This window comes from Suillus subalutaceus (assembly GCF_016647625.1).
Source record: "Suillus subalutaceus strain FC151 chromosome Unknown DFJ58scaffold_129, whole genome shotgun sequence".
Classification (NCBI taxonomy): Eukaryota; Fungi; Basidiomycota; class Agaricomycetes; order Boletales; family Suillaceae; genus Suillus; species Suillus subalutaceus.
The window spans coordinates 1-26,105 of NW_024540378.1; the positions used below are offsets into that span (position 1 = coordinate 1).

The 26,105-nt window shown below is 46.8% G+C and overlaps 6 protein-coding genes across 6 annotated transcripts; 4 read left to right on the forward strand and 2 right to left on the reverse strand.

Moving 5' to 3' along the window:
- Positions 1-1,273: 1,273 nt before the first annotated feature.
- Positions 1,274-2,628, forward strand: DFJ58DRAFT_845138 (uncharacterized protein; the record flags this gene model as incomplete). The annotated part of the gene is made up of 7 exons (XM_041393136.1): positions 1,274-1,320; positions 1,938-1,981; positions 2,029-2,175; positions 2,269-2,369; positions 2,425-2,471; positions 2,513-2,568; positions 2,615-2,628. The coding sequence occupies 7 exons, from the start codon at positions 1,274-1,276 to the stop codon at positions 2,626-2,628; spliced, it is 456 nt and encodes a 151-aa protein (XP_041239293.1).
- A 9,399-nt stretch (positions 2,629-12,027) lies between these two features.
- On the forward strand, positions 12,028-14,178 carry DFJ58DRAFT_718237 (cytochrome P450; the record flags this gene model as incomplete). Its single annotated transcript, XM_041384451.1, has 13 exons — positions 12,028-12,226; positions 12,293-12,377; positions 12,400-12,423; positions 12,485-12,673; positions 12,732-12,880; positions 12,931-13,046; positions 13,093-13,152; positions 13,327-13,516; positions 13,575-13,631; positions 13,682-13,706; positions 13,755-13,877; positions 13,926-14,069; positions 14,121-14,178. The coding sequence occupies 13 exons, from the start codon at positions 12,028-12,030 to the stop codon at positions 14,176-14,178; spliced, it is 1,419 nt and encodes a 472-aa protein (XP_041239294.1).
- A 587-nt stretch (positions 14,179-14,765) lies between these two features.
- DFJ58DRAFT_809142 (uncharacterized protein) lies at positions 14,766-16,485 on the forward strand. Its single transcript, XM_041391342.1, has 6 exons — positions 14,766-14,955; positions 15,012-15,517; positions 15,592-15,801; positions 15,850-15,972; positions 16,004-16,055; positions 16,112-16,485. Exons 1-6 carry the CDS (start codon positions 14,866-14,868, stop codon positions 16,331-16,333), a joined length of 1,203 nt encoding a protein of 400 aa, XP_041239295.1. The 5' UTR covers positions 14,766-14,865; the 3' UTR covers positions 16,334-16,485.
- An 845-nt stretch (positions 16,486-17,330) lies between these two features.
- DFJ58DRAFT_718238 (uncharacterized protein) lies at positions 17,331-20,016 on the reverse strand (the record flags this gene model as incomplete). The annotated part of the gene is made up of 13 exons (XM_041384452.1): positions 17,331-17,412; positions 17,493-17,559; positions 17,583-17,770; positions 17,856-18,260; positions 18,350-18,612; positions 18,659-18,782; positions 18,844-19,028; positions 19,064-19,125; positions 19,253-19,439; positions 19,480-19,529; positions 19,590-19,661; positions 19,709-19,925; positions 19,981-20,016. 13 exons carry the CDS (start codon positions 20,014-20,016, stop codon positions 17,331-17,333), a joined length of 1,938 nt encoding a protein of 645 aa, XP_041239296.1.
- Positions 20,017-20,146: 130 nt separating this feature from the next.
- DFJ58DRAFT_809150 (uncharacterized protein) lies at positions 20,147-21,818 on the reverse strand. Its single transcript, XM_041391343.1, has 9 exons — positions 21,632-21,818; positions 21,555-21,572; positions 21,217-21,501; positions 21,155-21,191; positions 21,023-21,102; positions 20,933-20,973; positions 20,724-20,877; positions 20,499-20,663; positions 20,147-20,443 (listed from the first exon to the last, which is right to left on the reverse strand). Exons 1-9 carry the CDS (start codon positions 21,683-21,685, stop codon positions 20,255-20,257), a joined length of 1,023 nt encoding a protein of 340 aa, XP_041239297.1. The 5' UTR covers positions 21,686-21,818; the 3' UTR covers positions 20,147-20,254.
- A 2,363-nt stretch (positions 21,819-24,181) lies between these two features.
- Positions 24,182-24,781, forward strand: DFJ58DRAFT_78649 (uncharacterized protein; the record flags this gene model as incomplete). The annotated part of the gene is made up of 2 exons (XM_041390086.1): positions 24,182-24,457; positions 24,508-24,781. Coding segments are annotated over 2 exons (534 nt in total), but the record flags the coding sequence as incomplete, so codon positions are not given.
- Positions 24,782-26,105: the final 1,324 nt, after the last annotated feature.

The window sequence follows — 26,105 nt, forward strand, 5'->3', positions numbered from 1 at the left end:
GTGTACCGACCCGGTGTCCTCTTACTTAAGGGTCTTAGTACGCCGCTTATATAGTGACAACACAACTATATAGGATAAGACTTATTGCCAGTCCTTAAGTACACGGTCTATGACTTTTCTAGTTTTCGTGGTAGATAACGTGTGAGTTCTTGGGAGGATTATTTTCAATATACCTTCTTTCCTTGTTCCTTGGTTAGTGTTAAAACATTTGAATTCTGTATACTGAGTCTACGGTATGATTTGTGTCTGAGAGTTAGCGTGCCCAATGAGGCGTGTAGCGTGAAATGTGTAGCGTGAATCGCGTCTCCCTTCCTGTAAAAGAGAGAGGAAAATAGTAGGGTTTAAACTTAGTTAGAATAGCTGATAGATTATATAATCAACCCCTGTAAGTAGTATATAATTGAATAACTGTTTTCTTAGTCTTACTTTGAGGCTAAATGAATTGCCTGTACTTAGGTTCTTACTTATCTCACACTGTTTGAGATGAGTGAAGGTGGGAAGTGCTCCATTTATTACATGTGCAAAATTGGGCTCCTTATATACCTTTTGGAGGCCCTGATTACAAAGCATGAATCATCACATGGATTGGTAAGAATGTGCTTACTAACAATGCCATTTGGTGTGTTGAGTCAGCTTGTTTACTTAATTTACATTATAAATACAGTGTAGTTTACAAAGCATGACGAATCATGGCATGAGTCATCACATGGATTGGTAAGGATGTGCTTACTAACAATGCCATTTGGTGTGCTGAATTAGCCTTCTTACTAAGTAGCTTATAATACAGTTAGAAATCTTACAAAGCATGACGAATCATGATATCTACCAGTCACATGACATGCTTACAAACATGCTTGGTGGCTGAAAAGAAAGTCTGTTGGCTGAATATGCCTGAGGAAAATAGAAAGAGATGGAATGTCATAGAACAAAATAGAAATACATGGAAAAAATGGAAGTGAAGATTGAAAGTGAAAATACTAGCTAATAACTAAGGGGAAAATGATGGGGTAACTTGGTGATAGGATACAGTAGGGTCTATTATACCATCCTTATCACATCTCTTGTGTATCTGTCATGGTATGAGTTGCATACCATGCATGACACCGGCCCACCCGTCAACATTGGGTATATACATAACATCGGCCCATAATCCGCTGGCCCGTATTACACGGGATATTATGTAGGTCGGGTGACCCGTATAATACGGGATTTGTCACTGAAGGGGCTCCCTAAGGATGAACAAAACAGTGAAGAAACAGTGTCATTGGCAGCGATGGAGGAAACGGATCCTCACATGGGAATGGCCGTTACTGGTATTGCGTAAGTTTGGTTTCATCATATGCTACGTGTCACAAGTTCCAAATACAAACCATTATTCTTACCTGAACACTCATAAAACACCCTTTAAGCGCCCGTCACAAGCGCCTGTCGTTAGCACTCAGTCAGCGTCTGTCTGATAACCTTCACAAACCCTAACCCGAACACATCCTTTACATTTCCGAACTTCTCTATTCCATTAGCGCCCACTACCGTTATCTCCGATATTCCCGATTTCAACTTCCTTTCACAAGCGATCAAGTCACGTGACTCCAGAACCTTCGAGAACCCTTGCACAGCTGTGTAACACGTTTCATGACATCATAGGTGTAGTTATATTTAGATCATCGTACGATTCCTTTTCTATTAATGATTGGCTAGTTAGTTCATACTCAGATTCAGTCTCCACTTCAATATATGTATATAGGTAGCTCGTTGTAGTCAGTAGTTCTTCAGTTCAAACCTCTTTTGTATTAGCTTACTGCTAGCAATCCTAAGACGTCCCTGCTATCCTTTACTCTCTGTTGTGATATCCTTGTTTAAGTCCTAGTCTCTGCCCCTATGTTTAATTCGTTATAAGGGTTGTGATACTACGCGGGGTGCTCACTGTCGTTCATTAGACTTTTATCGGTAACTGTGGTCATCGCATTTTGTGCTGAGTATCGTGAGTGTCCCACACTGTTCCCTTGATCCCATATTCAATTGTACCAGTGATTGCATCCATCAAGGAAACTGCAGTCCGCTATTCCATCTCGAAGGCCTTCATTGGCAATACTGCAGAACATGTCACTTCAGCCTGGATCGCAATGAAAAATAGATACAAGCTCATCATCACCATTTTGCGTCGGGAATTTGATTGTGAGTGTTTGACCGTTCATTATGAGATCGTGTTTGTACTGGCTATTGGGCAGAAATTGCCTGCCTCGTAGTGTCACTTCTTGCGATTGTCAGTTGGATGGATGATCATGTATTGCATCTCTCGAGGTGTTGTTCTCACTGTCCTTTTTGTTAGTGTCGACCAAGCCCTGACATTGCACTTCCACGACTTCGAGGTCTGTTTATTCGGAACATAATCTGTCTCATTATTTAACTTGCTAACAAATTCAGACAATCGTCTTCTTTATTTCTGAATTCCTGGTCAACATATTACTCATGTCAGTTTCCCTCTCATCGAGACTTAACTCACATGCCCCAGGGACAGAAAAGGAAGTCTTATGCTCATTACCCTCTACTTGGTCATCGCTGTCGCATGTAAGTTGTACATTGAGCCATTTAATCGCATTCTTATCGCTGTTAGTTTGGGTGGCCTGAGTTCCTATCAATTATTGTGACTATTGGTGGCAAATATTTTTCGACACGTCTCTCTGAGACGCTCTCCTTCATTTTCTTTCGACGGCAGAGAGTCGAAGTAGCCAATAATAAACTGGTTTCTGCACTACCTATTTCTTTACGCCACCTATTTTTTCCGGCTACATAGTAAATTGCACGATCATACATGGATTTATCATATTCACAACATTAATATCATGCAAGTGTGAAGGGTCACTTTTCTGAGATACTGAGGCCGTCTCCCTGTCTGGTCATATAGTGTTCATTACAAAAGGTGGTACAAGCTATGCTCTACAAGTAGATCACATAGACTGTTTAGTGCAGTCCACGCGCAACGGTACTCGCTAGCCTCTATGACTTTACTTTTGACCTTTTCGATCACAGCGTGTGTGATGACTCGCTTACCCCAAACATTACCATCCTTAAATTTATATGGGTAGTAGGTACGAAGGAGATGTCGGCAGAGGTAGTTCAAAGTGTCACATGCTTGCACATGGCGTGGTTCCCGTTCAAACCAGCAAACTCAGCTGACCACATTGTATGAAACGGACTTAAGGATACTACTGTTCTGATCGAAAATCATAATGACTTGGCTGGAAAATACGGGTGTCTGTGGAACTGTGGTTATATAAAAAAAGTGAGAGACCCCATGGTGACAGTGTGGTCTAGACTCTAGTGAGGCCGTAGTGTGATTACTTAGTAACTTGATGAGTGCGGATCCGAACAAGAGTCTGGCTGGATAAGCGCCTACGTCAGATGAGTTTCAAGTGGGTAGAAATCCAACTCTACTCATGACACATAGAATTGACGACATAGGGTACGCTTCTCATAAACTTGAAATATCACTGACTGTCTGTCTCCCTGTCTAGGCCATTACGATATGTCAGGACTACTTGATGTAGCAAACAAGAAAAAGCATCATAATGTGAGAAGAGTGATGCCGGCGCCAATGCAAACAATGTGATTGCACGTGGACAAAGTATCAGTAGTCACATTCTTCAAGATGGCCGATGGGTTGTTACTGGTTCTTGGGACTGCACCCTGCGAATTTGTAACATACAGAAAGGAGCAGTGGTAGGGGGGCCATTCATGGGACACAGTAAAAAGGTGTTTTCAGTTGCGGTATCGCCAGACGACAGGCGAATTGTGAGCAGTGGAAAAGATAACACCATCATCATCTGGGATGTCGAGAGCAAGTAGATGGTATTCAATCCACTGGTGAAGCATACAAAATGGGTGTCTTCGGTGTGCTTCTCCCCCCGATGGCAAGAGACTCGCAAGTGGGTCATACGATTCAACAGTGATCATGTGGGATACAGAGACTGGCGCTGCCCTCTCAACACTCCAGGGTCATCTGGGTGGGGTGTCGAGCGTCGCATTCAATCCAGATGGTCTAACATTAGCATCCGGATCATTGCGTACCATCTGGATTTGGCGCACAGATAATGCTGAACTTGTTTTCAAAACAACGCTCATGAAAATTGGGTTCTCAGTGTTGCGTGGTCGCCTGATGGCCAGCAACTTGTCTCTGCATCGTACGACAAAAAAGTCAAGTTCTGGGACTCCTCGAATAGATACCAGATTGGTCAACCTTGCACTAGTCACACTTCTGACATTAACTCACTCGCCATCTCTTCTGATGGTTCCTTCATTGCAACTGTCTCTATACTCTGTGCACTAGCTAGCTAGGTGTGTTCGCGTGCCCTCCGTGCTTCCCTCTCAGTCGTTAAAGATTTTGCCTTTTTTCAGGGCCCTTCTGTCTTCATTCGTGCCGTTGTCCTTGGTGTGCTACCTATCGCAGTGTGTCCCTCGGACGACAGGACTGTGCAACATTGGAGCACAAAGTCACACAAGCAGATAGGACAACAACTCAAACACATCGTGGATGTTACATGCGTCACCATTTCTCCCAATGCAGAATTGGTCGTTGTCAGAGACCTCCATGGTGGGGTTCAGCTCTGGTCAATCAAGAACACACTTTCGGCAGCAGTCCAGTTATATTCCTCATCTGACTCTTACTTTGCACACTGCAGTAAGGTGAATTTGGGACAAAACCTCCATCCCAAGGCCCTTTTGGATGCCGAAAAGGTGCAGACAATATCTGACATTGTTTTTATAGCAATTGTGACGAACTGCTGATTCATAGGTTATCGAACTCAACCCATCGTCTTACCTTGGATACAAACTGAAGCATGCAGCTCTTTATGGAGCACAGCGCTATGATGACGCAATTGAGGCCTTCAAAAATAATGCTTTCCAAGTTGGATGATGCACCCGACTCACAGATACAACGTAAGCCCACAATACCTCAGGAGCCAAATTGAAGATGATTTACTCTTTTTCAGAGTTGCACCAGCAATATGTCAGTCCATCTGAAGTAGAAAATGCTATTTGACAAGCCGTACATGCTCACCTGGAAAATGCCCCACTTCGTCTAATTAACACCATCACTGGGAACCTATGTGACCGACAGGCACAGATCAATACCTTCATGAAAAGCACAGTGTACAAGGAGATCTTATCTTCATCAATGCTGCATAGGCCCCTCCAAATGGAGCCCATCAGAAAAATGGTCGTGAAGTACTTCAGTTGGGTCATGTTATCCCATAGGTGGGAAACCAAGGAGCCCCAGCTGCACGAAATTCAGGACAAGGACATTTACACCTTGTGTCCGGTTGGAACCATAGTGAAACTGCAGAAATTCTGCAAAATCGCTCGCGATGCAGGACATCATTGGGTGTGGAGCGATACATGCTGCATCGACCAGAACAATAACATCGAGCTCCAAGAATCAGTCAACTCCATGTTCATTTGGTATCGCCACTCAGCACTCACCATTATCTATCTATTGGATGTTTCCCCTTTGTCAAAGTCTGGTGCACTGGCAAACAGTGTTTGGAACACGCGAGGATGGACTGTTCAGGAGTTCCTCACTCCTACAATTGTTCTCTTCTACCAAGCAGACTGGACCCTATATCTCAACGACCGCTCACGCAACCACAAGGAATCTGTCAGTATCATGCAGGAGTTGGAGCGTTCAACTGGTATAAATGCAGGGGCACTCATCGCTTTCAGCCCAGGGATGAAAGACGCCCGAGAGAAACTTCGATGGGCATCATGCCGTGTTACGACATTGCAGGAAGACATTGCATACTCATTGTTTGGCATTTTTGGCATCCATCTACCTGTCATCTATGGAGAGAGAAAACACAATGCACTCAGACGTCTCTTGCAGGAGATCATCGCTCACTCGGGTGACATCACAGCCCTGGACTGGGTTGGACAGTCATCTAGCTTCAATAGCTGTCTGCCAGCTGACATTGCTTCATACAGAGGCCCACCATGCACACTGCCATCTCTATCCGAAGACGAGATTCAGTCATTGGTCTCCTTGCTGTGAAATAATGTGGCTCGGGAGTCGGTTTTGAAGCTCTACACCATCCTTGATAACATCAATGCACCTCGCTTCGCCAATTGCAGATTGCGACTGCCTTGCATCACATTTCCAGTCACAAAAGTCAAACAGAGGGTCGGTACACCTTGCACTTATCATATAAAGGCGGACGGACTCCAAGATCTGGAAATCACAACAGGGGACACGCTGGTACAATTCTGGCCTGGAAGGTCCACCTCGCAGAAATTCTTGCTCATCTGTCCATGGAACTGTCATGATCTCGGGCTGCCCGACTTTGCAGACAAGATACAGAGCACGGATAGGCCTGAGCTTGGGTCTCCATCAGATGATCCGCTCGGCTTATCTACTTCAGACAATGAGCTGGCTGGTTCGCAGTCTCTTACACAACAGTCGAGCTTGCTCATTCGCCTCAGACAGCGTTTGGGCACACTTTGGCTAGGGGAGCAGGAGCTGGCTGATTCGCGGTCTCACGCACGAGAGTTGGTGTTGGTTGTTCACCTTGGACAGCCTTTTAGCGCACTTTTACTAGCACAGCAGCGGGGTGGGGAGTATAAAAGAATCGCTTCGGGTTGCAATATCATGGCACGAGTTGGGGGACATGACTCGTGTCAATGACATGATGAATGTCAGGACACTGGAGATATTGTAGCTGCATTCTTGTCGAACAACAGGGATCTCTTACTCATTTTCGTTCATACTTTGACAGCCCCTGCATGGAAGATTGTATAACAGGCAAGTAAATTAACCCCCCCAATTTTATAATTGAAATCGTCATTTAAGCATAGCTAGGCTAGACAGTCTTGTGAATTTTCGTATCCTTACCCTGCCAGAAGCCCTTGTAAACTGTGCTTGTATACGATTGACAGAGAGGTACAGATAGGCTCACCGCTTTCCTCCCAGGGATGGGGACATTGGGAGGCGCCCGAGAGAAAACTCTAGTGGGCATTGAAATATTGACGGGCAAGCGTGATAGGACAGAAATCTGTTGCAGGTCCGAAACCTGCTCAATGATCTTTTCCTTTTATCATGCCTTGAACATTCAGTTCTTCAGAGGTTCATCTCAACTCGTGAAGTATACTGGCTAAAGTGATTACCACAACAGAATCAAAATCTGTTTCTCTTGGAGACTGCGCAGCTTCGAATTTTGCTGACGGCAAATTTTCTCTCTCTCAGACAGACCTTGACATTCACTCATGGATGGTTTCGTCAGAGGTTCATCGAACTGGTCTTAGCTAAGAGGTCACCATAACAGAATCAAAATCTGTTTCTATGGACTGTGCAAGTTCGAAACTTGCCAATTGACAGGTTTTTTTTTCCATTGGAGCACACCTGAAGATTCACTCATGGGTGGTTTCCTCAGGGACGCATCTCAACTTCATCCTGGCAAAGTGGTTACCACGACAGAATCTAAATCTGTCTATTGGATTGTGCTGTGCAGGTTCAAACCTGCCAATGACAAGGTTTTTTGTGCTATCGGATCATGCCTTGAAGATTCACTCATGTATAGTTTCCTAAGTCCTTGGAGGTCCATCTTAACTGGTCTTAAAGCCAGGTGATTTCTGCAACAGAATCAAAATCTGTCAAGCTTGCTGATGACAAGGTTTTTTCCCTGACATACTTCGACATTCACTCACTGTGAATGGTTTCGTCGGATAGCCATCTTAACTGGTCTTAGCCAAGTGGTTACTGCAACAGAATCAAAATCTGTTTCTTTTCGACTGCACAGGTTCAAAACCTGCCGAATCACAGGTCTTTTTCTATAAGAACACACCTTGACATTGACTCATGAACAGTTTCTTCAGAGGTCCAACTAACTCGTCTTAACCAAGTGGTTACCACAACAGAGTCAAATCTGCTTCTCTTGGAGTTGGTTCGAAACCTACTGACAATATCTTTTGCGGTGTATAGATACTCGGAGGTGCATCTTGATTAGGCCCAGTCATTGCACCGAAAGGTATGATTATGTATTTTTCGAGTTCCTGCAATGCTAATTTCATTGTGCAGGTCGCGCGGGCTGACTCTACATCAAAGTATTTCTACAGCTTGCTATTATCATACAAGCACAAGGACGACCTCATCACCATCACAGGTGCTCTTTCACTACCCAGAGATGGGACATGCATGAATCAAAGAACATCTTGCAGGAAATCCTCACTGTGTCAGTCAAGCCAAGGTTCACGGTACTTCTTGCGTAGAAGGCACGAGTAAAGCAATCTTTAATGCACAGTCTCAGTCTGGAGCTTTACAAGTAGTGCTGCCGAAGTTCAGTTCCGTCCGGTTTTTTCAAGATAACTGAGGACCAAGAACTGAACCTCGGTCAAGTTCACAAAGGTAGGGTGGACTCTGGGCCAGACCACTTCGAACGGGTTCACAATGGTCGGGTTCAAGTTCGAACCAGTTCGAACCGCCGAACGCAACATGAAATTAGCAAAATTTTCCAAGTACAAACAATTGTAGGCTAGACTATTCAACAATAAAAATTTGAGGAGCAACAAGCTCAGCCTGCACCATTGCTGATACATGGCCTTGACGGTACGCACTTTTTAACAGTTGAAGTGCCTCAAATGTCTCTGGAAGCAAGCAGTTGCGACGTGTGGTGCCGGTGATGCCGCCACTTGAGAATGCCCATTCAGATGCTACCGCAGACCCCTGAATAGTGAGGTAATCTTTTGCGATGCAAGCAACAGTGGGATACTGAACCATGATGCTTTAAAAAAATAATTGTCAGCTTCAAGTTACACGGAATATTAAGGATATGAGCTTACACCCCACCACGCGACTACATTCTCAACATCCTCCAGTGGTGCAGCTAAGTAGTCCTCCAATTCCCGACGAGGCCTTTGACGAGCTGCGTCATGTGAGACACGAGCTTTGATTGCATCGCGCATCCAGCTCTGGCCATAGGAACCTTGGCGTGAGAGGGATGGTGTAGCAGAATGTGTCATCGCAGCAGATGAAGGAGGGGCACGATAATACTGATCAAACTAGATACTAAGTTAGTGCGCAGACAATTTATTGAGATACCCATGGACTTACCACGTCTTCGAGCCGTTTCACTCCATCAGCAAGTCTTGAGATGCCCAGAGCCTGAAAACACACTTACATCTCGGTCGGCATCTCCAAATGCTTTTATTTGCTGGTAAGCTTCTCAGCTTCCTTGGCCTCTTCATTGCCTGAATCTGCAACAAATGACTTGTCCTTGTTTGTAGATATGACATCATCGTCGTCGTCGTCGTCACCCGCCACCATCATTGTCGCCAATTGTAGAAGAGCTGGTTGCAGAGACAAGCGGGCGCTTGGTGGCAGGGGGCATGGTGGTAGTACCTGAACATTTGGCAGGAATGGCACTGCTCGCTGCTTCTCGCACCTTTGCGGAAGGCTTGATAGGCCGGCCAGAGCGACGAGAACCAGCAACAACTGTTGTGGGCATTCAATGAGAGCCTACGAAAGAGTCCAGGGTACAATGAGAGGGTGCTGGGGGCAAAGCCTTAGATGAGGATTCAGGATGGGGCGAGATGGGCATGTCATCATCAGGATCATGATACCATTCGATTTCGGACGCATCCTTCAAAACACCATTAGCATTAACTGCAGAGTTCGACATGTTTTGATGAATGAGCTAACCTTGGACGCACCCCACCCTTTTATCCTTTGCTGATGTTCTGCGTAAGACCAGAATGAGATATGAATATCCACTCTGATCAATTGCAATCGGTGATGATAGTGCCGGTGATGATTGCGCCAGTGATGATTGCGCCGGTGACGATTGCACCAGTGATGATTTTCACCGGTAAACTTACTGATATGTCAACAGTGAGCATCTTTCGACGAACCTGAGGAGTCGCAGAACAGAAGCAACAAACCTGCAACTCTAATGATGGGTTCAGACCGGTTCAGACTCGTCCGAACGGGTCCGACGTCCATCCGAGACCACCTGAACGAAGAACCTATGTAAGGTTCGGTCCTGTATCGTATGTCGAACTACTGACCGAACGGTGGTTCCGTTCGCAAAAGTTCAGGTTCGAACCTAGGTTCGGGACTGAACCCCAGGGAAAACTGGACATGGCCAAAACGGTTGAGATCGAGCGGAATATGACGAATTTAGAAGCACAATATTTCAGTATAGGAGACTCGCTGTGGAGACAAATAGAATATTTCGCATCTGTTGCAATCTTCTCGAATGTCGTAGGATATGCTAAGAATATTGTTATCATATTTCAGCATATTTCAGTTCAGTTCGTGTGGTACGACAAAATCGGTTGCATTCGGGTGAATTATGCTATAATCTACTGATACAAACGCTTCGACCTGCGACCAGCAAATACAATACAGGATGATAATGATAGAACCAGCACGACAGCGAGAAGCATGCAAACTCGACAGCAGCAAGAGAACAGGAGCGATGTGGACGGGTGAGAAGTGAGACAAGCGAGCACAGGCAGCAACCAGCAGGTAACGGCAAAAGAACAGGAGCGATGTGGACAGGCGAGGAGTGAGACAAGCAAGCACAGGCAATTGGGAAGCAACCAGCAGGCAATGGCAAAAGAATATTAATAGGAATGATGTAGACAGGCGAGGAGCGGCAAGATAACGTGATGGGAGAGCATCCAGCAGCAAAAAAGGCATAGAACAAGAGTGAGGGAGGTGAGTAGTATACTGAAGACAACAGGACGGAGGGAAATCATGAGGCGGAGCTACTGTCGACAATAAGCACCCTTCCCGCTCCTAGTAAACATGAATGATCATAAATAAGAGTTCGAGAGCCGAAACTTACCAGCTAGCGCTAAGTGGATCATAAGCCTGCAGAGACAATAAGTTAGTGCCATTTAAGAAAAGCAGTAACAACACGTATACCTGAATCCACGAGACCCGCATATTTGTGGAATCAGTGGAGGAAGGCAGTGGCAAGGACTCCTAGCTGTTGGGAAGATGGTGGTAAGAAGAAAAGGGGAAATGGACTTTGCCAAAATTCCCCAAACATTTTTAAACTTTGGGGTGTTGGTAGTTTCAAAACTCACCCAAACTTTGTGATCACACGAGAATTCGAGTGGAGCTTTGCAGAGTAAGTAAGCTGTGTGATGTGTGAATGCAAAGTAGTGATCGAGACATGGACGGAGTGATGTAAGATTGACGTGAACAAATTGTGTGTGTTGACGAAAAACACGCTCGACGACGTGACCAACACAATATTGCAAATGTAATGTTTTTTGCCATGCGATGCGCAGGACGATCGTGTCGTTGAAGATTATACAATATTATAGCATAAATTATATGTCTAAACAATATTTCACACTATCCTGGCCGTTTTGGCCATGTCCAGTTTTCACTGGGACTGAACTGCGGCAGCACTATTTACAAGTCACGAGTCTGACTCGCTTACATAAAGTGCTGCTTGACCTTACGGAGCCTTTAAATTGCGGGCGCTCTCTTTAGACGGACCTAAACCTTTCCACCCCCACTTCGGCTTCACGCTATAGAGAACGAAAGTTGGCTAATATGCGAAGGTTTAGCCGCCAAATCAGGAAAGATTTAGGGACCGTCTATGTAATTTATGAGAGGACTCCCGTAAGGTCACGGTGAAGTTGACATTGACAAGTTAGGGTTGAGCAGTTTCGAATTATCGTCGATATGCCTGCAAACACCTAGACCTACGCATTCAAAGACATCGTACCGATTACTCAAGATATCTTATTCCCTCCTAGTAAGTACTCACTGGAATAAGTACAAGTCGTACGTGTGTAACTCGCGGACATGTAGAAACCAGCTTTGTCACGGTATACTGGCACACCGCTTCCGAGCCCGTCATAATATTCGCAGCGAACTGCGCACCACAAGGCACCTGCCCTGGAGACTCGAGTCTGGACGCGAAGACTGTATTGCAATTGAATTGAGTCATGTAAAAAGTTTTTGCTCAGCGGCATACATATAAATTGACACGCCCGAAACACAGTTCTTTCATCCCCATCATGTCGTCGGGCTGGAGAGACATCTACATTGGCGCCTTGACTTGTGCCGCTCTTGTTGGTGCGGTCTGTTATGTTAGGGAAAAGAGAAAAGTGCTTCCGCTGCCGCCGGGACCGCGGCCTATGCCAATCATTGGCAATATCCGGGGGATTGACATCAATGCCCCATGGTTGGCTTACACGGAATGGGGTAAACAATACGGTGAGTGCGATGACACGGAAACATAAATATGACTACGCAGAATTTTGCTAAATGGTCTCCTGCTAGGCGATATTGTATACTCGCACCTTTTCGGCCAACATATTATTGTGATCAACTCCGAGAAAGTGGCAATCGAGCTTTTGGAGAAACGGTCATACAACTAACTCTGACAGGCCGGAGCTTCCAACAAACAATCTGTAGGAACTATTCTTAATTAACCTGCCAGTACAGTTCTTGACACCGTAGCGTCTGTAACAGTCTCGGTTTCGATTTCAACACCATACTCATGAGATACGGAGCTCGCTGGCGTCGCCAAAGAAGGATATTCCATCAAGCATTCAGGGCAGAGGCATCTCTAGGTTACCGCCCAATGCAGCAGCAGAAGGCTAAACAGCTCATGTGTAACATGCTTGATACTCCAGAAGAGTTCGTAAACCATATTCGCGTGTAAGTCTTCCTCCGCTGGCCAGTGCGGTGTATTATTAATATCGCGATTCTCTGCCAGATTTTCATCTTCCGTGATAATGTCGGCTTCATATGACTATGATACAAAGTACGATGACCCATTGGTGGCGCTCATCGGGACGTCTCTCGAGTTGGCCGTGCAGGAACTCAGACCTGAGGTGGCTGCTGTGTTCATCGCATTTCCGAGTCGTGAGTCTTCAGTCGAATTTTATGGGCTCGACTGGATGCTATTTATACAGTTCTTCGACTACCAGCATGGTTCCCTGGTATGTCGATCAAGAAGAAGGCCATCCAATCACGAGAATGGGTTCGAGAGTGGATGGACGATCCTTTCCAGTATGTGCTCAAAAGAATGGTATGCGTCGAGTTCCCGCATATTCGCACCTGACATGTCCCAAAAGGCTGAAGGGACAGCCCAGTCATGCATAGTTTCCACGCCCTCAGACGGATCGGCGGAAAAGGTACTTCTGGTGAGATATCGATGATCAAAGAATGTGCAGCCACGGCATTTGGAAGTGGGTACCAGTCGGATACAGTGTCGAAATAATATTGACAAGAACTGTCTGAGTAGCTGCTTTCGAAACGGTATTCAGTTTTCAAGAGATCTATCTTGCACTGCTCTGATTTTCGCTTAGACAGATTCGGTATTGCAAATCTTCATCCTTGCCATGGTGCTCTTCCCAGAGGTACAAATGAAAGCCCACGCTTTGATTGATGCCGTCGTTGGCACGTCGAGGTTGCCGACTTTCGAAGATAGATCGTCCCTGCAATATATCGATGCTATCCTTCGGGAAACTCTTCGTTGGCATCCGATTTTGCCCCTATGTGCGGTGTACGGTCTTCAGGCGCCCGTCCGTTTCTTACGGGAATGTGCATTGTGTAGCAGTATCCCATGCGTCAGTGGATAGCGATATGTATGAAGGATACTATATACCCAAAGGCACGAGATTACATGTTTTCTGATGAATTTCCTTGCTAGCCTCGTAACAGGTGCCATTATTATGCCGAATGTGTGGTGAGTCCGCATATCCAAGGGATCACCCAGAGGTCAACCGCTTTGTAGGGCAATGTCACAAAATGAAGAAAAGTACCCAAATCCCTCGCAGTTCTCTCCCGAGCGCTTCCTGAACGCTGATGGCAACCTCAATGATGATACCGTCGATATGGCCTTTGGATTTGGAAGAAGGTTTGTCATGATATCTCTTCTTTTCATATGACATCGAACATCCTGCAGGATTTGCGTTGGCCGACATTTTGCTGACGCATCTGTATGGATAGCAATGTCCGGTCTACTTGCTATGTTTACATTTTCGAAACGAATTGGTGCAGATGGGGAGGCGATTGAGTTCGAACCACAATGGTTCAGTGGTATCGCAACGTACGTTCGCTCCCGTTCCTCTGTGTCCCAACTAATAAAAGACTTTGTTAGTCACCCACTTCCCTTTCCGTGCAGCGTCATTCCAAGGCTCCGCAAGGTAGATATATGATCATTAGTCCGGCGATTTTAATTGAAAGGACGGTTTTTTATACAAAGTAATTACATGTGGCTTCATTTTCACATCCTCTTCCCCAGTGCTCTCCCAGTGCTTTCCACCCTCATTACAATGACATCCTGCTTCACCAAGAATGTGTTGATCTTGGTAGTGTTCCTGTCGTTACTGTCTCTAGCGTATCTTATACATGAAGATTGATATATATACTCACTGGCCGCCAAGGCATACGTGAACGTCCCTCTGAACAAACATTAGTACTAGGAGAGGAATTGGGCTGATATGTATCCCTGCTCTTTTGCGATTCGAGGAATAATCGCATGTCTCTGCAAGCTTAAGTTGAGCTGATGTAAAAGCGATAAATCTTTAGTAAGAGCATGCTCGTGTGGAGTACTAAGGCTGGCAGGTAGAAGGTGAATAAACACGCAGGGTGCCGTGGCGAAGTCTCAGAGATCAGCGAGTTACAAGGCTCGAACAAGGTCTCAAAGAGGGAGTAACAGACTAGCATTGTCTAAAGTTTTCGACAAAGCAACTTTTAGATTGAAAGAAAAGTCTTTGCTTTATGCCCACTTGGTCATCAACTGTACAGTTCTTGTCCTTTGTTCCCGTGCACGTACTAAGCTTGGTCTGTACTGTTTCGAGGGATGGCAAAATCTTGCTTAGAACACCACCTCAGCACTACGTATGCCGGCAGTTACACTGACCCAGGACGCGACCCCAAGCATGCAGCTAACGTTCCCTAGCAGTTCGCAAGCGGAGTCAGTTCAATTGCCTGTAAGATATGCCACACGCCCTGTTCATTCGTGATCTGACATACCAATTCATACTAGGCAACGCAGACTTTTAGTACATCATGCTCAGCAGATCTCCCGCCCAGTGTCGGATCCCGAGAAGTTAGGACTATCCCCAAACCGCAGCCTAAGCGCCGACTCAAGCCTGAGGGATCTTCACTGTCCGAGCACATCAAAAACCGCGACTTACAATGGTTTAAGGCGCAACAGCCACCAGCTGCTCGACCTGGTACGCTTGTATTATTGAATAATGTAGTAGTGGCCCCTACTGCAGAGAAGTCAAAGCCATCTCGCGTGCCAGGAAGGATATATCCAAGACCGCCACCCAGCGAACTAATGACAGCGAACCAGCCTACAGCTACGGGAACCATTCATCGATCGAGTACTTCTACCCAGGCTCCAGCTCCTGTAGACGTCAAGCAGTCAAACGAAGAAAAAATCACGCCCGCTGTAACTGATATTGCTACGAGTGGCCTACAACCAGACAATACGCCTCGAGACTCAGACATACATCCCTCGGGTGCGCCAGCTCCCGATGTTACTACGTCCTCGCTAAAACAAAACACGGATTTCCTAGCTCCAACGAAACCACCCGCGACACCTTCGGACTATGTGGGAGTCAAAAAAGGCGATTTCCGTCGTGTCTAGTTGCCACTTACCGCAGGCCAATTCCCCGAGATTTGGAGGGGGATATGGCTGTGATGATATATCGGAGAGGACTTGAATCAGCTCGCAACACCATTAACATCACTTTCAATCTCGATGATTTACATTATTCCTACATTGCTCGGTGGGCGAAGTCGAAGCGTACTAAGTCCTCACTAACGTCGTATGTGACAATTTTATCTTGTCCGTACGTAAATTTAGCGGTTCACAGAGATTTGGAACAAAGTGTTTGTGTGTCGTTCGCTTGCTATCACCTCCCTAGTCTCCCATCCAATCCACTAGAAGGTGATGGACTTACGCCACGCATTGAGATACTGATGCGTTCGCCATGCTCGTGGCCCACATCTGGGGACCTTTCACTGCAGACGAAGCGGGGACGGAAAGGATTTTATCATTCCACTAGCTCCACCGATTTTCGTGAGTATCAGTATGCATACTAAATTACAACGAAGTTGAAAGGTTCTATTTGACAGGTTACTCCAGATAATTGCATCGATATCTCTGCTTTCATCAGAAGTGGAGAAAATACCTTTTCAGTGGTCCAACAGAGCGACATGTCAGACTATTTGTTTATGTTCCTCGTCCACTATCCCACGCCGGAGCAACTTAGCTATCTTGCTTCGTGCAGAGGTAGACGTGAGGAGTGGGCGAAGAGCATACGTGATCTTTGCAAGCTTGAGCTGAGGGAACCGTAACTTATGGAGGCGATCGCCGTCAGAAGTTATATAATCTCGCCATATCAGTTAACACATTATACCTAAGTCGAGCTTGTACTTCACTCTTGAGTACGACCTGAGTTTTATTAGATAACGCCATGGACTCGATGACGAGTTGATTTTGCCGGCTCTATGGCACTGTCCGAATCGCGATTCTAAGGAGCATGATGTATTTCATCACCTATGTAACTATATCTGCTAGTGCATGTAGTAACCTCGTACCAGGCTCTGACGACCCTATCGGAGACAAGGCAGTACATGGTAGTCGAGGTTGCCACGTCAAAATGTTGACGAAGTTGCGGTCGGACCGTGAAGGTACCGCTACATCGCCATGGAGTTCTGCCTGCAAAATATTCAGCACCTAGAAGCAGGCCAGCCTTCTGTAGTCTCAGCGATGAATGTCCCTCTAAAGTGCTGCGATGCTTATTCATGCTTGCTGGAATTGGCGTTACAGTGAGTATGAGTAGGTTGCATCCTTTAACCACACGACTCACCGGCATCGTAGGCCATCTGGGAATGTGTAGCAGGTTGAGTGGCATGTCGCGACAATGAATTACAGCGAGTCGTGTTTCTGCTTTCGCATGGGTGCAGTACGGCTGATGGACGACGGACGAGTTTACTAGTGGTTTGACCGACATCACTAATGATGTGTTATTCAGACTGAGATATAGCGCTTTTTTCTTTCCGTTGGCCAGCCGCGTAACAGCTTACCTTGGAGCCCTTTCAATATTGTCACGACCTACCATCCACCTCATGCAGCATTCAATATTGATGCTGCTCGCACTGATACACAAGCAACTGAAGCGTGTCTGGTCTCGTTTTTCAGCAAGGTAAGAACTCCGAACTGAAAGCTTGGGCCACTCAATAAGTCACTGAATCAAAAGACACCATCAACTCGCAATTTAAAGACAGCGGGAGAAAATCATCACTATCAAACTAAGGAAGACCAATGCAAGGAGTCACATCAGCGTGGGTATCATTCCAAGCGACCTCTCAGCCAGCTCAAAAGGCCCCTCGTCCCTTCCCTTTCCCAAACCTTCCTCTGAGGTATACGGAACCTACCAAGCGCAATAAACATCACTATGTATACAATTAATGCACGCTGAACTACTCACAAGTTACCATCCACCAAGAAGACGTCCAAAGGCAAAGACCAAGTTCTGCAGGAAGCTTGGAAATCTCGTTGTCTCTGAGGTCTAGTTCCTCTAATTTCCAATCGGGCACCAACGGTTACCTTTGAACAGATCTGCGATGCCCTGGAAAGCATCAAGTTCGTCGATTCGATTGCCACGGAGTCTGAGATGCCTGAGGCCTTTACGGGAATTGGAGTTGTCTGCCAGGATGAGGGAAGACAAGATGTCCTGCCGCAGCGAAGCTGACGTAAGAGCGTTATAAGATAAATCCAACGTTCGAAGACTCGGGAAAAAGCGCGTCAATAAAGGTAGAAGTGTATCGTTCGAGCGCGGAGGTGTGGTAAGTCCCCGTGTCAATTTGATGCGACACGGAGACTTGATCACCGAATCCACACCCATCCAGAACGAGTTCCTCCAGGCTTGGGAGTAAGACCTCGCCAGTGGTTGGGAGAGAAACGCAAAGATCGAATTTGCGGTTGCGTAACACGAGAATCTTAAGCGTCTGTGCAAACGACTGAGCTGATATGGCAACGAGGGGAAGTGTCAATGTAGGCAAGGGCAAAATCAGTTTGCCTTGAGAGGATGGTGCACTCGAGAATGGAGTTGCTAAAGAGAAGGATCGAGCATGACTCTCTTTGTCGGAGCTGAGAGCGGGGGTAAAGTGAGCGTTTGAGTGGTAGCATGGTAGTATTGCGGATTCGTTAAACTTGTGCTCGATGATGGTTGCGAGGGTGCTAGCAGGCGTAGGTGGGCGCCCGTGTCCGATAAGGGAGCTAGGCTTTCAAAGGTGTTGCAATATCTGCTGCAGGCATTGCCGCCGCCGCTCTTGCCCGCCGCCGTCCCACCCTCCGTTAACAAACACTGTTCTGCCTCGATCTCCCAAGCCTCCTTGACTACATCCGCATTGTTTTGGCCTACGTCCATTTTGCTGGAACCACCAGTACTTTCCGCATCTGCCACACTTTTAGACACACGGCTCTTCACCCTTCTTTCTGCCTCTATCTCCCAAGCTTCCCGAACAACCTTTTTGCCGACAGACACCCTCAGAGTGCCTTCGGGAGGCTGCTCAGTAGTGAAATCGTACGTAATATCCTGCTTTAGCCCAGACCAACGCAGATTGCAAGCCTTCCATGGTAGCGCCGAGTTTCACCCCATATCAAGGATCTGCAACCGAGGGAAACAATGGATTTTCGAAGTGGAATAAGTCACTGGGGAAAGCATCATCGCCGATGTCGGCGGTTATCACAACGAAGTTCCTTGAGAAGTTCAAATGACTAAGGGCTCGAATAATGCAGCTGTCGAGTTCGAGTCTCCCAAAGCTAAGGGATTCGCGGCAAGTCAGCTTTTGTGATCAACGGAGGCAGATTGGCGTGGTCTATGGAAAAAGCGGTGAGTTTATTGTGAGACGCGTCCAGGACAGAAAGGCGTGGTAGTGGCGATGAGGCTCTCGTAATGACAGGACCAAAGAATCCCCCGGAACTGAAGGTATCGTTTCGCGCTTTCTGTGAGGAAGACTTCGAGAACCGGGCACCAAAGGAGAGCTCGCAGAGGGGCAGTTATGGGACAGGTTCATGACCGTGAGATTGGGTAAGGCGAAGATATTTGAAGGTAGCGCCGCGAGGGAATTATGAGAAAGATCTAGGGTAGTTTAAAGCCGTAAGGTCGGCAAAGGTATCAGGTAGGAGAACAATCTTGTTTTTGATGCAACTTGCAATGGACCATATATAAATACCATCTATCACGGAAAGATGTGGTCAACACTTACAATCAACGGTCTTCAGCGATCCAAAGAGAGAGATTTCGTGCTGTATTTCGACAATATCGTTATTCCACACTTTGAGCACATGCAAGTCTTGGGCTTCAAACCACGCTGGACCTTCTCGTTGACCAGTCCGCCTGGACGAACTTGAAGCATCCGTGGAGGAAGATATGGGTGGCTCGGAAGCTACCGACTTCAATGGATCAGGAGTTACTCCCAAATGAATGTCAAACAAAGGCAGAAGGAATGCATGGTAGAGAGCGAGAGGACAAATTGATGGCACCTGCAATAGTGACCTTGTCTGATCAACGGCACGCATCCAATACGAATCACATCCACTCACCTGTGCTTCGAGCACGCTCAATGGTCTCTTTCACAGACCACCTCCCTAATTCGGGTGTGTTTCTTCTTCGTTCTTCTTCGCTACCACCGGATCTGCATCTTCGAGGTTCTCAAAATCACCAAAGCCTGCACTATTGCCAAGGCCTACTCGGGATGAAGAAGTAGATACGGCCTTTCTCGCTTCAGCTCGCTTGAGAGCGACAGCTTCCTTGATGCTCAATATTGGTTTGGGAACAGGTGGCTCATTTTCGACAGGTGGTGGCCTACGAATAGCCTTAGACGGAGATTTTGGGACCGACTTAGTCCTCACGCGAGGGGAAGATGCACTGGCGGCAGGCTTGGACGGCGACGGAGCCCGTGAGCGAGAAGGTGGCAACGAGGGTGGCCTTCACTGTTGGACGTGGAGATGGTTGAGGAATGCGAGACATTTTCATATACTAAGATCTAGTTTGAACTATAGGAAGAGTAGACTTGCAAATAGAGAAATAAATGAAAGAGGTAGAAGTTCAACGTCACGGTTGAATTATTGGAGTCTTCCGAGTTGGAACAGTCACGCAAATTAAGCGGATTTTAACGACAAGCGTGAGTGTAAATAGACTCAGGAATGGTCAAGTGACAAGGAGGAATGCATATGACTTCCTGAAGCAAAGCACACAATAAAATATACTACGTGCCATCCGATAATGCCCCCCCAGAATCGCCATCTCCATCATCATCATATATCCTGACGTTTTGAACGTCGCCTTCAACCCTTGCAACATCTTCCGAGTCGCCCTGCTCCCGACGGTATACCGATAGATCCCAGTCTTCGGTTTCTTCTTCGTCGTCTTCGAACCATTCTGGATTGTATTGGAACTAGAATTCTCTTGAGTTAATAGGGATGATTGCGTATTGTCCTATTACTACGTACCAAATCTCGTCCACTCATGCCTGAGTTCTTACCAGCCGCATGCTGCGTCTCTTTCGCTTTCCGCATTGCGTCTACCTCGGCCTCTTTCTTGTCCATTCTAGTTTTCTTCCATATCGCGAAAGTCTCTGGAGTGACTGGAGTTAAATTTGACCCTAGTTTGTGGCGCTGTGATTTCGCAAACGTGAGATCCTTTGGGGAATCGCATTACTCCTTGATTACACTCGCCTGAATTTCAAGGAAGTCTTCCAGACTGATAATGTTGGATTTCGCTGCCTCTTCGGCTGCCTTGCGCTCCGATTTGAGCACAAACCCAGGAGGTAAAGCATGCCTGTATTGGCACTTTTCATTTCCATTAGGGCATTCCCAGAACCACCCAAACCTTGAAAGAAAATGATTGTAAGTCGGTCAAAATGCAGAGTTCAAAATTTCCGCACTTTTGAGTCTCGATGGCCTCGATAAAAAATTTGCATACGATCTATACGTACGTTGAGTAGAGGTCCGAGCGGTGATGCATCCCGACCCACGTCTGTCGTTGTTCTAGGATTGCCGTGCTTCGATAGGACTACATTCCGTAGCTTCTCTTCGTCCCAGTTCTCCATAGTATCTGATAGAGGACACGATGAGAGACTCGGTCAGTTGATTCACGAACACCGTACCTTTCATCTGGTCTTCCCTGCTATCTTCATACAGATTCTTTCTTCTCCACCTTGCGGCCAACATTGAGGTCATGGCTGAATTTGCACTTATTACCCTTCTCACAGTTTCCGGCTTTGTAGAAAGCGCAAAGCACCGTTTGGGATCGACTCCGAAAGGTAACTTTCTGTGTCTGAACAGGCTTGAACAAAGCAGCTTCCTCTTTCCTGCGCTTCTCCTCCTCGAATTTCGCTTTCTCGCGCAGTTCCTTTTCTTTCTCCTTTGCAATCGCTTCCTTGGACTTTCCGGTCATAGCTTGCTGCTGCTGCAAGATCTGCACCTGCTTCTGGACCTTGGCAGATTTATTTTTCTGTATACACGGTCAAGAAAAATATCGACAAGAAGTGTACTGACTGTGCCTACATTCTTCATGCCAAAAGTCTTCGTAGAGTAACTGATCAATCAGTTCTTTCCTGAGATGTAGCTGCGTGATGATCTACCTTGTCATCCTTAACCTTCGAACCTGAGGGTGCGTTCTGCTTCTTTGGAGGCATGACTGGGGTCACAGCTGGCGATCGTGAGCGAGTAAAGACTGTATAGAAGGTCAACGATAGTACTGTCTAGTGGTCCTCCACGAAAGTCCTGTCACTTGCAAAGATCGTGCGCACTTAGAGGATGTACTTGGTAGTGGGTTCTCAGGCGCTTCATGAGCCACAATTCATTCTACTGCTGACAAATTTTACAAAAATGGTTTACAAAGCTTCGCTACTAATCCAGCAGCTTGGCCTAGGCTGAGCGCTTACGCACTGGCACGCAGATCTCATTTTGCGCTCTAGCGGAAACGTTCTCCCTCCTTTGCAGTTACCGGTAATAGTAGCGATGCTGATCAGATAGCGCTCAATATGCCAGTAGTTATCTTTTCCCTTCGATCTATATCTCATCCTCCATAGAATCGGGGGAGGTCGGTGGCATACAGTTTCGCTAGTGAGGCATGTCTCCCCTGATTCTGGTATTTGTATATCTGTATGATTGCGTTATCGAGAACCATATCGGCCGACCATCTAACCAAGGTCAATAGAATTTTCTTCATCTTGACCCGCGCAAGTCTGGATCTATTTTCAAAGGCACAAAATTCGACCTTGGAAAACCCAGTGAGTAAAATTATCGTACGAAAATTATGTCGTATATCACTTGACAATACAGAACAGGTTGTCTTCATCTGGCCCACGACTTATTGCAACCCTGTCCACCGACGGCGTCAGGTGAAGGTCACTAATGAGGATCGTGTTATATCACACGTAAGTCACTGTGTTCTGCATCGCTGCTGGGTGAATAGACCGTGAAGACCGCACAAGCAGACTCGCCATGAATTACGAGGACTGCACCATCTTGCGGATCAGGCACTGCCGTCCATTGAGCGACCGTGTGAGGCCCGTCGAAGGGACAGACAGGGCACGGTTGGCTGAACGTCGAACCTTCGTAACCTTGTATGCTGCATGTGTATATATCAACCATGACGATCAACGCAGATTTATTGGATTGATCGCGACTAAACTCTGTGGGTGGGCGTAGATCGACCATCAGTGTCTTCTGCTGGTCTGGGCAGGAGTGCTGTCCGGAATGTTAGATACTTGAAACACCTTCCGGATTGCTTAGCGCTGGTAAATAGCATAACAACGTGCCGAGCGGGACCGAGAAAATCAGAAGTGATTGATTTGGACCACGATCTACAGCAACAAGATAATCGTAAGCCACTCTCGCTATAAGTAAGGTTCTTTGAGCTCGCCATCGCTTGCAAATCGAGAGCAAGATCGCGTGTTCAAAACAATTAAGCTCTGACGACAGTCAATATCAAGCAGAGCTGATGAGAGAATGAAAATTTATTGTTCAATTTGACGAGGATCTTTGTATGACTGGAAGTCTTTCTTCATCATAGGATTTCAGCAAAGGTGGGGGGCGGGATGCCTTTTGCGAACCAGGGCTGATTTTTACTCTAGATTAAACTATGCGAATCAATCAGTCGCTTGAACGGAGGCATGGTCACCGAACCTGCTGTGTCTTATTTGCCTGAATCTAAGCCCTGCCTGCCAGTTGGGGGGAACTAGGTTATGCGTGCGGAGTCTGGCATTGTGCACTGGACAAGAAGACGACAGCAGAACTGACCGGTGACCGCCCGCAAGAAAGGCACCATCATGACTAAGTGTCTTCACCATCCCTATTGTAGGCCTAAAGAAGTTCCAAACATGTGGGAAAATCCACAATTTGTCCTGGCGGCGGCCCAGAGTAGATATACTATCTTGACCTCTGATGGTTTTTCTGGAACGATCATGTCAGGCGGGGTTCACTTTCACAACGAGAAAACGTACCCTGCAACTTGGAAAGCTTTGGGATCGTCAACTCATCTAGGAGAGTGACAAGAGAATTAGATAGTACATTAGCCTGCTACGAATGACTTTCATGAGAGTGATTGTCCGCCTTGGAATACCATGCGTACTTGGCGCACTTACACTTCACGCCACAAGAGAGAGTAGTCACCCAATGGACTGCGCGTATACCCCTACGCTGGGGTATTCGCGAGTCCAGGTGTTGCAGACTAGTTAGTACTGTCCGACATAGGGTACGTCACCTCAATGGACAGAAGTCGGAATGAAAAAAATACCACGTGTATTTGAGGGCGAACAGTACAACTCCGAGAAGGGCTGGAAAAGAAAAGGGAGAACTTCGCGCCACTGCAAACAAATTCCCCATCTACATCTGAAAGGACACTTCCCCCAGTAAAACAAATGCAAAAATCAACCGCCAGTCCCTCAGCCGCCGTGCAATCAACAAGCAATGACTGCATCGCCAGTCAATGCAACGACACAAACAAAACGGCCGCTAAAACCCACACGCTAAATTGCGGCAGGTCCAGGTGTCGAGTCGTTTTCGTTTATGCCGAAGGCACCGACTGGCCCACGGTCAGTCGCCTTCTCGATGATCACTCGCTGGTCTGCAAGGGCGGGCTTTATCTGCTCGCCAATTCACCTCCCCGCTCCGACCCACACGATCCACAATATGCGATAAGCCCTCCGCAGGTCATTCCTGAGAGCTTGGGCATCGATCAGAGCAATCGCGGTGATGAAGTCGTCGCGGGCGGTAGAAAGCGGAGAAAGGAGGACCAGAGAAAGCAGGAGCTCGAAAACGACGAGTACACCGAGGATGTGCAACCCACATCCGTCAGGTGTCGCGGATGTCAGAAGGCCATCAGCCTTGACAAACGCTCCAGGTACTATCCTGGACTGTGGGTCAAGCACAGGAGCAAGTGCCCTGGCATCCTCGAGCTAGAGGTGAGTTGATTTCTCCTATGAACGGAATGAGTAACTAACTAAATTTATAGGAAGATAAAGAGCTAACCAGGAGAAGAGACTGGTTTTTTCAGCTAAATCCAGAACCGCGCCCACCAGCCGCCTCCTCATTTGACGCGAGCGGTGAAAATTGGGAAGAGGGAGAGTCAGAAGAGGATGAGGACGAGGACAGGGTAGTGGGATTCAGCAGTAAGTTAGTCCTCGATGGGAGCAGATACTGTGATTCATCACGAACTCTAGCGTCGAACGTGCAATTCTATGACGACTGCTGGGACAGGGGAGAAAGGTGATGGGCGTACCGGTACGCCGCTACGAAGGATTTCACGGATAAGTTTTCATCTTAAATATTATGGGTGAGTGTCAAAGGCGACGATTCAGAGCGTGCTTATCAACCCTTTGCTTTGTGCACTTACTAGTATCGGACGTCCACGTCCCTTTGTTTACAAATCGTTGTAGCTTTCGTTCCAAATACAATTTCCCTTTGATGTTCTCCAGGATTTCCGTGACGAGATCACTAACAAAGGAGTAGGCGTGGAAGATGATGATCCTTTGTGCGCAATCAAGGTCAAGCACGATATCATGCATCATGATCGACACCTGGATATAGCCGGTTTTGAGTGCTCGGAAGGAGCCGGCACCATGGCATTCTTTGTCTTTGTGGTTGCTTTGTCTCTCTTCGCGTCACCACCTTCCATTCCCATCATTTGCAGTTTAACGCATTTCGGTTGATGTATCGACAGCAGAATGCGATGTCCAGCTATATATATCTCGATACATGACATAGTCGGGTCAACAGCCTGTGCTCGGTCCCAGCACCTTAACGTCAATGTTTTTGCATTAGACGAAGCTGGGCGAAACGGACAGCCCCTCATTTCGTAAATCAATCGACGGCAGTGTCGAACTGTTGTGAGATGTGCGGCCACGGCGACAACTTGGCTGACAGTTCTTCAAAGCTTCACGATCCAGTTCTTACTGTCGCAAATTGTGCACTTGAAATACGCCGAGTACATCTATTACCGCCCCGCCTGTCCCTTTGACCATATCCTGCGCGCCCACGCCATATCATCGACTCCAACTCTACAACTGTCAAGTATCCCGAGCGACTTACTGCGTATGACGTCCATCAAATATATCAGAATCCGATTGCAGTCTGCGGCGTTCCGTGACCGGGAAGATGTTGACGACGGGCCCAGCTGGGCAGTACCACGTTGTTCACGAAATGATACAGGCGTAAATTTGTTCTGGATCACTGATCCCACAAAGTGCGACACCTTAACAGCTCCTGGATATCGCATCATCCGACTGAGGGTGTCGCTGTTTGCAAGATATCTGCCTCAGTTATTTCGGGTATGTGGTGTCATGACGCCTTCTCAGGACAGCCATCGCCTTGACTATTTCTGGAGGGTTATGATGATCTCGCGCCGAGAGCATCAGTGAATGGAAAAGTTCTGGGTGAAGTGAATATTAAAAATAAACATAACACATAGCCGCGGAGTGCGGTCCACAATCCATAATCATAGTCAGCTACACAGCTTTAGTCTCCCCTAGCTAGACCAAATAGATCTGGGGATACTCAATTCTGCCTCGGAATTGACAGATGCTTATAGCCTCCTTGCGTCCGTGGGTCAGC

Coding starts and splice junctions, on each gene's coding strand:
- DFJ58DRAFT_809142 (XM_041391342.1), top strand. CDS start 14,866: ATGCCGGCAGTTACACTGACCCAGGACGCGACCCCAAGCATGCAGCTA. Junction 14,956..15,011: donor CGGAGTCAGTTCAATTGCCT/GTAAGATATGCC, acceptor AATTCATACTAG/GCAACGCAGACTTTTAGTAC. Junction 15,802..15,849: donor ACTAAGTCCTCACTAACGTC/GTATGTGACAAT, acceptor AGCGGTTCACAG/AGATTTGGAACAAAGTGTTT.
- DFJ58DRAFT_809150 (XM_041391343.1), bottom strand. CDS start 21,685: ATGCCTCCAAAGAAGCAGAACGCACCCTCAGGTTCGAAGGTTAAGGAT. Junction 21,192..21,216: donor AATTCAGCCATGACCTCAAT/GTTGGCCGCAAG, acceptor TGGAGAAGAAAG/AATCTGTATGAAGATAGCAG. Junction 20,444..20,498: donor GCATGAGTGGACGAGATTTG/GTACGTAGTAAT, acceptor AGAGAATTCTAG/TTCCAATACAATCCAGAATG.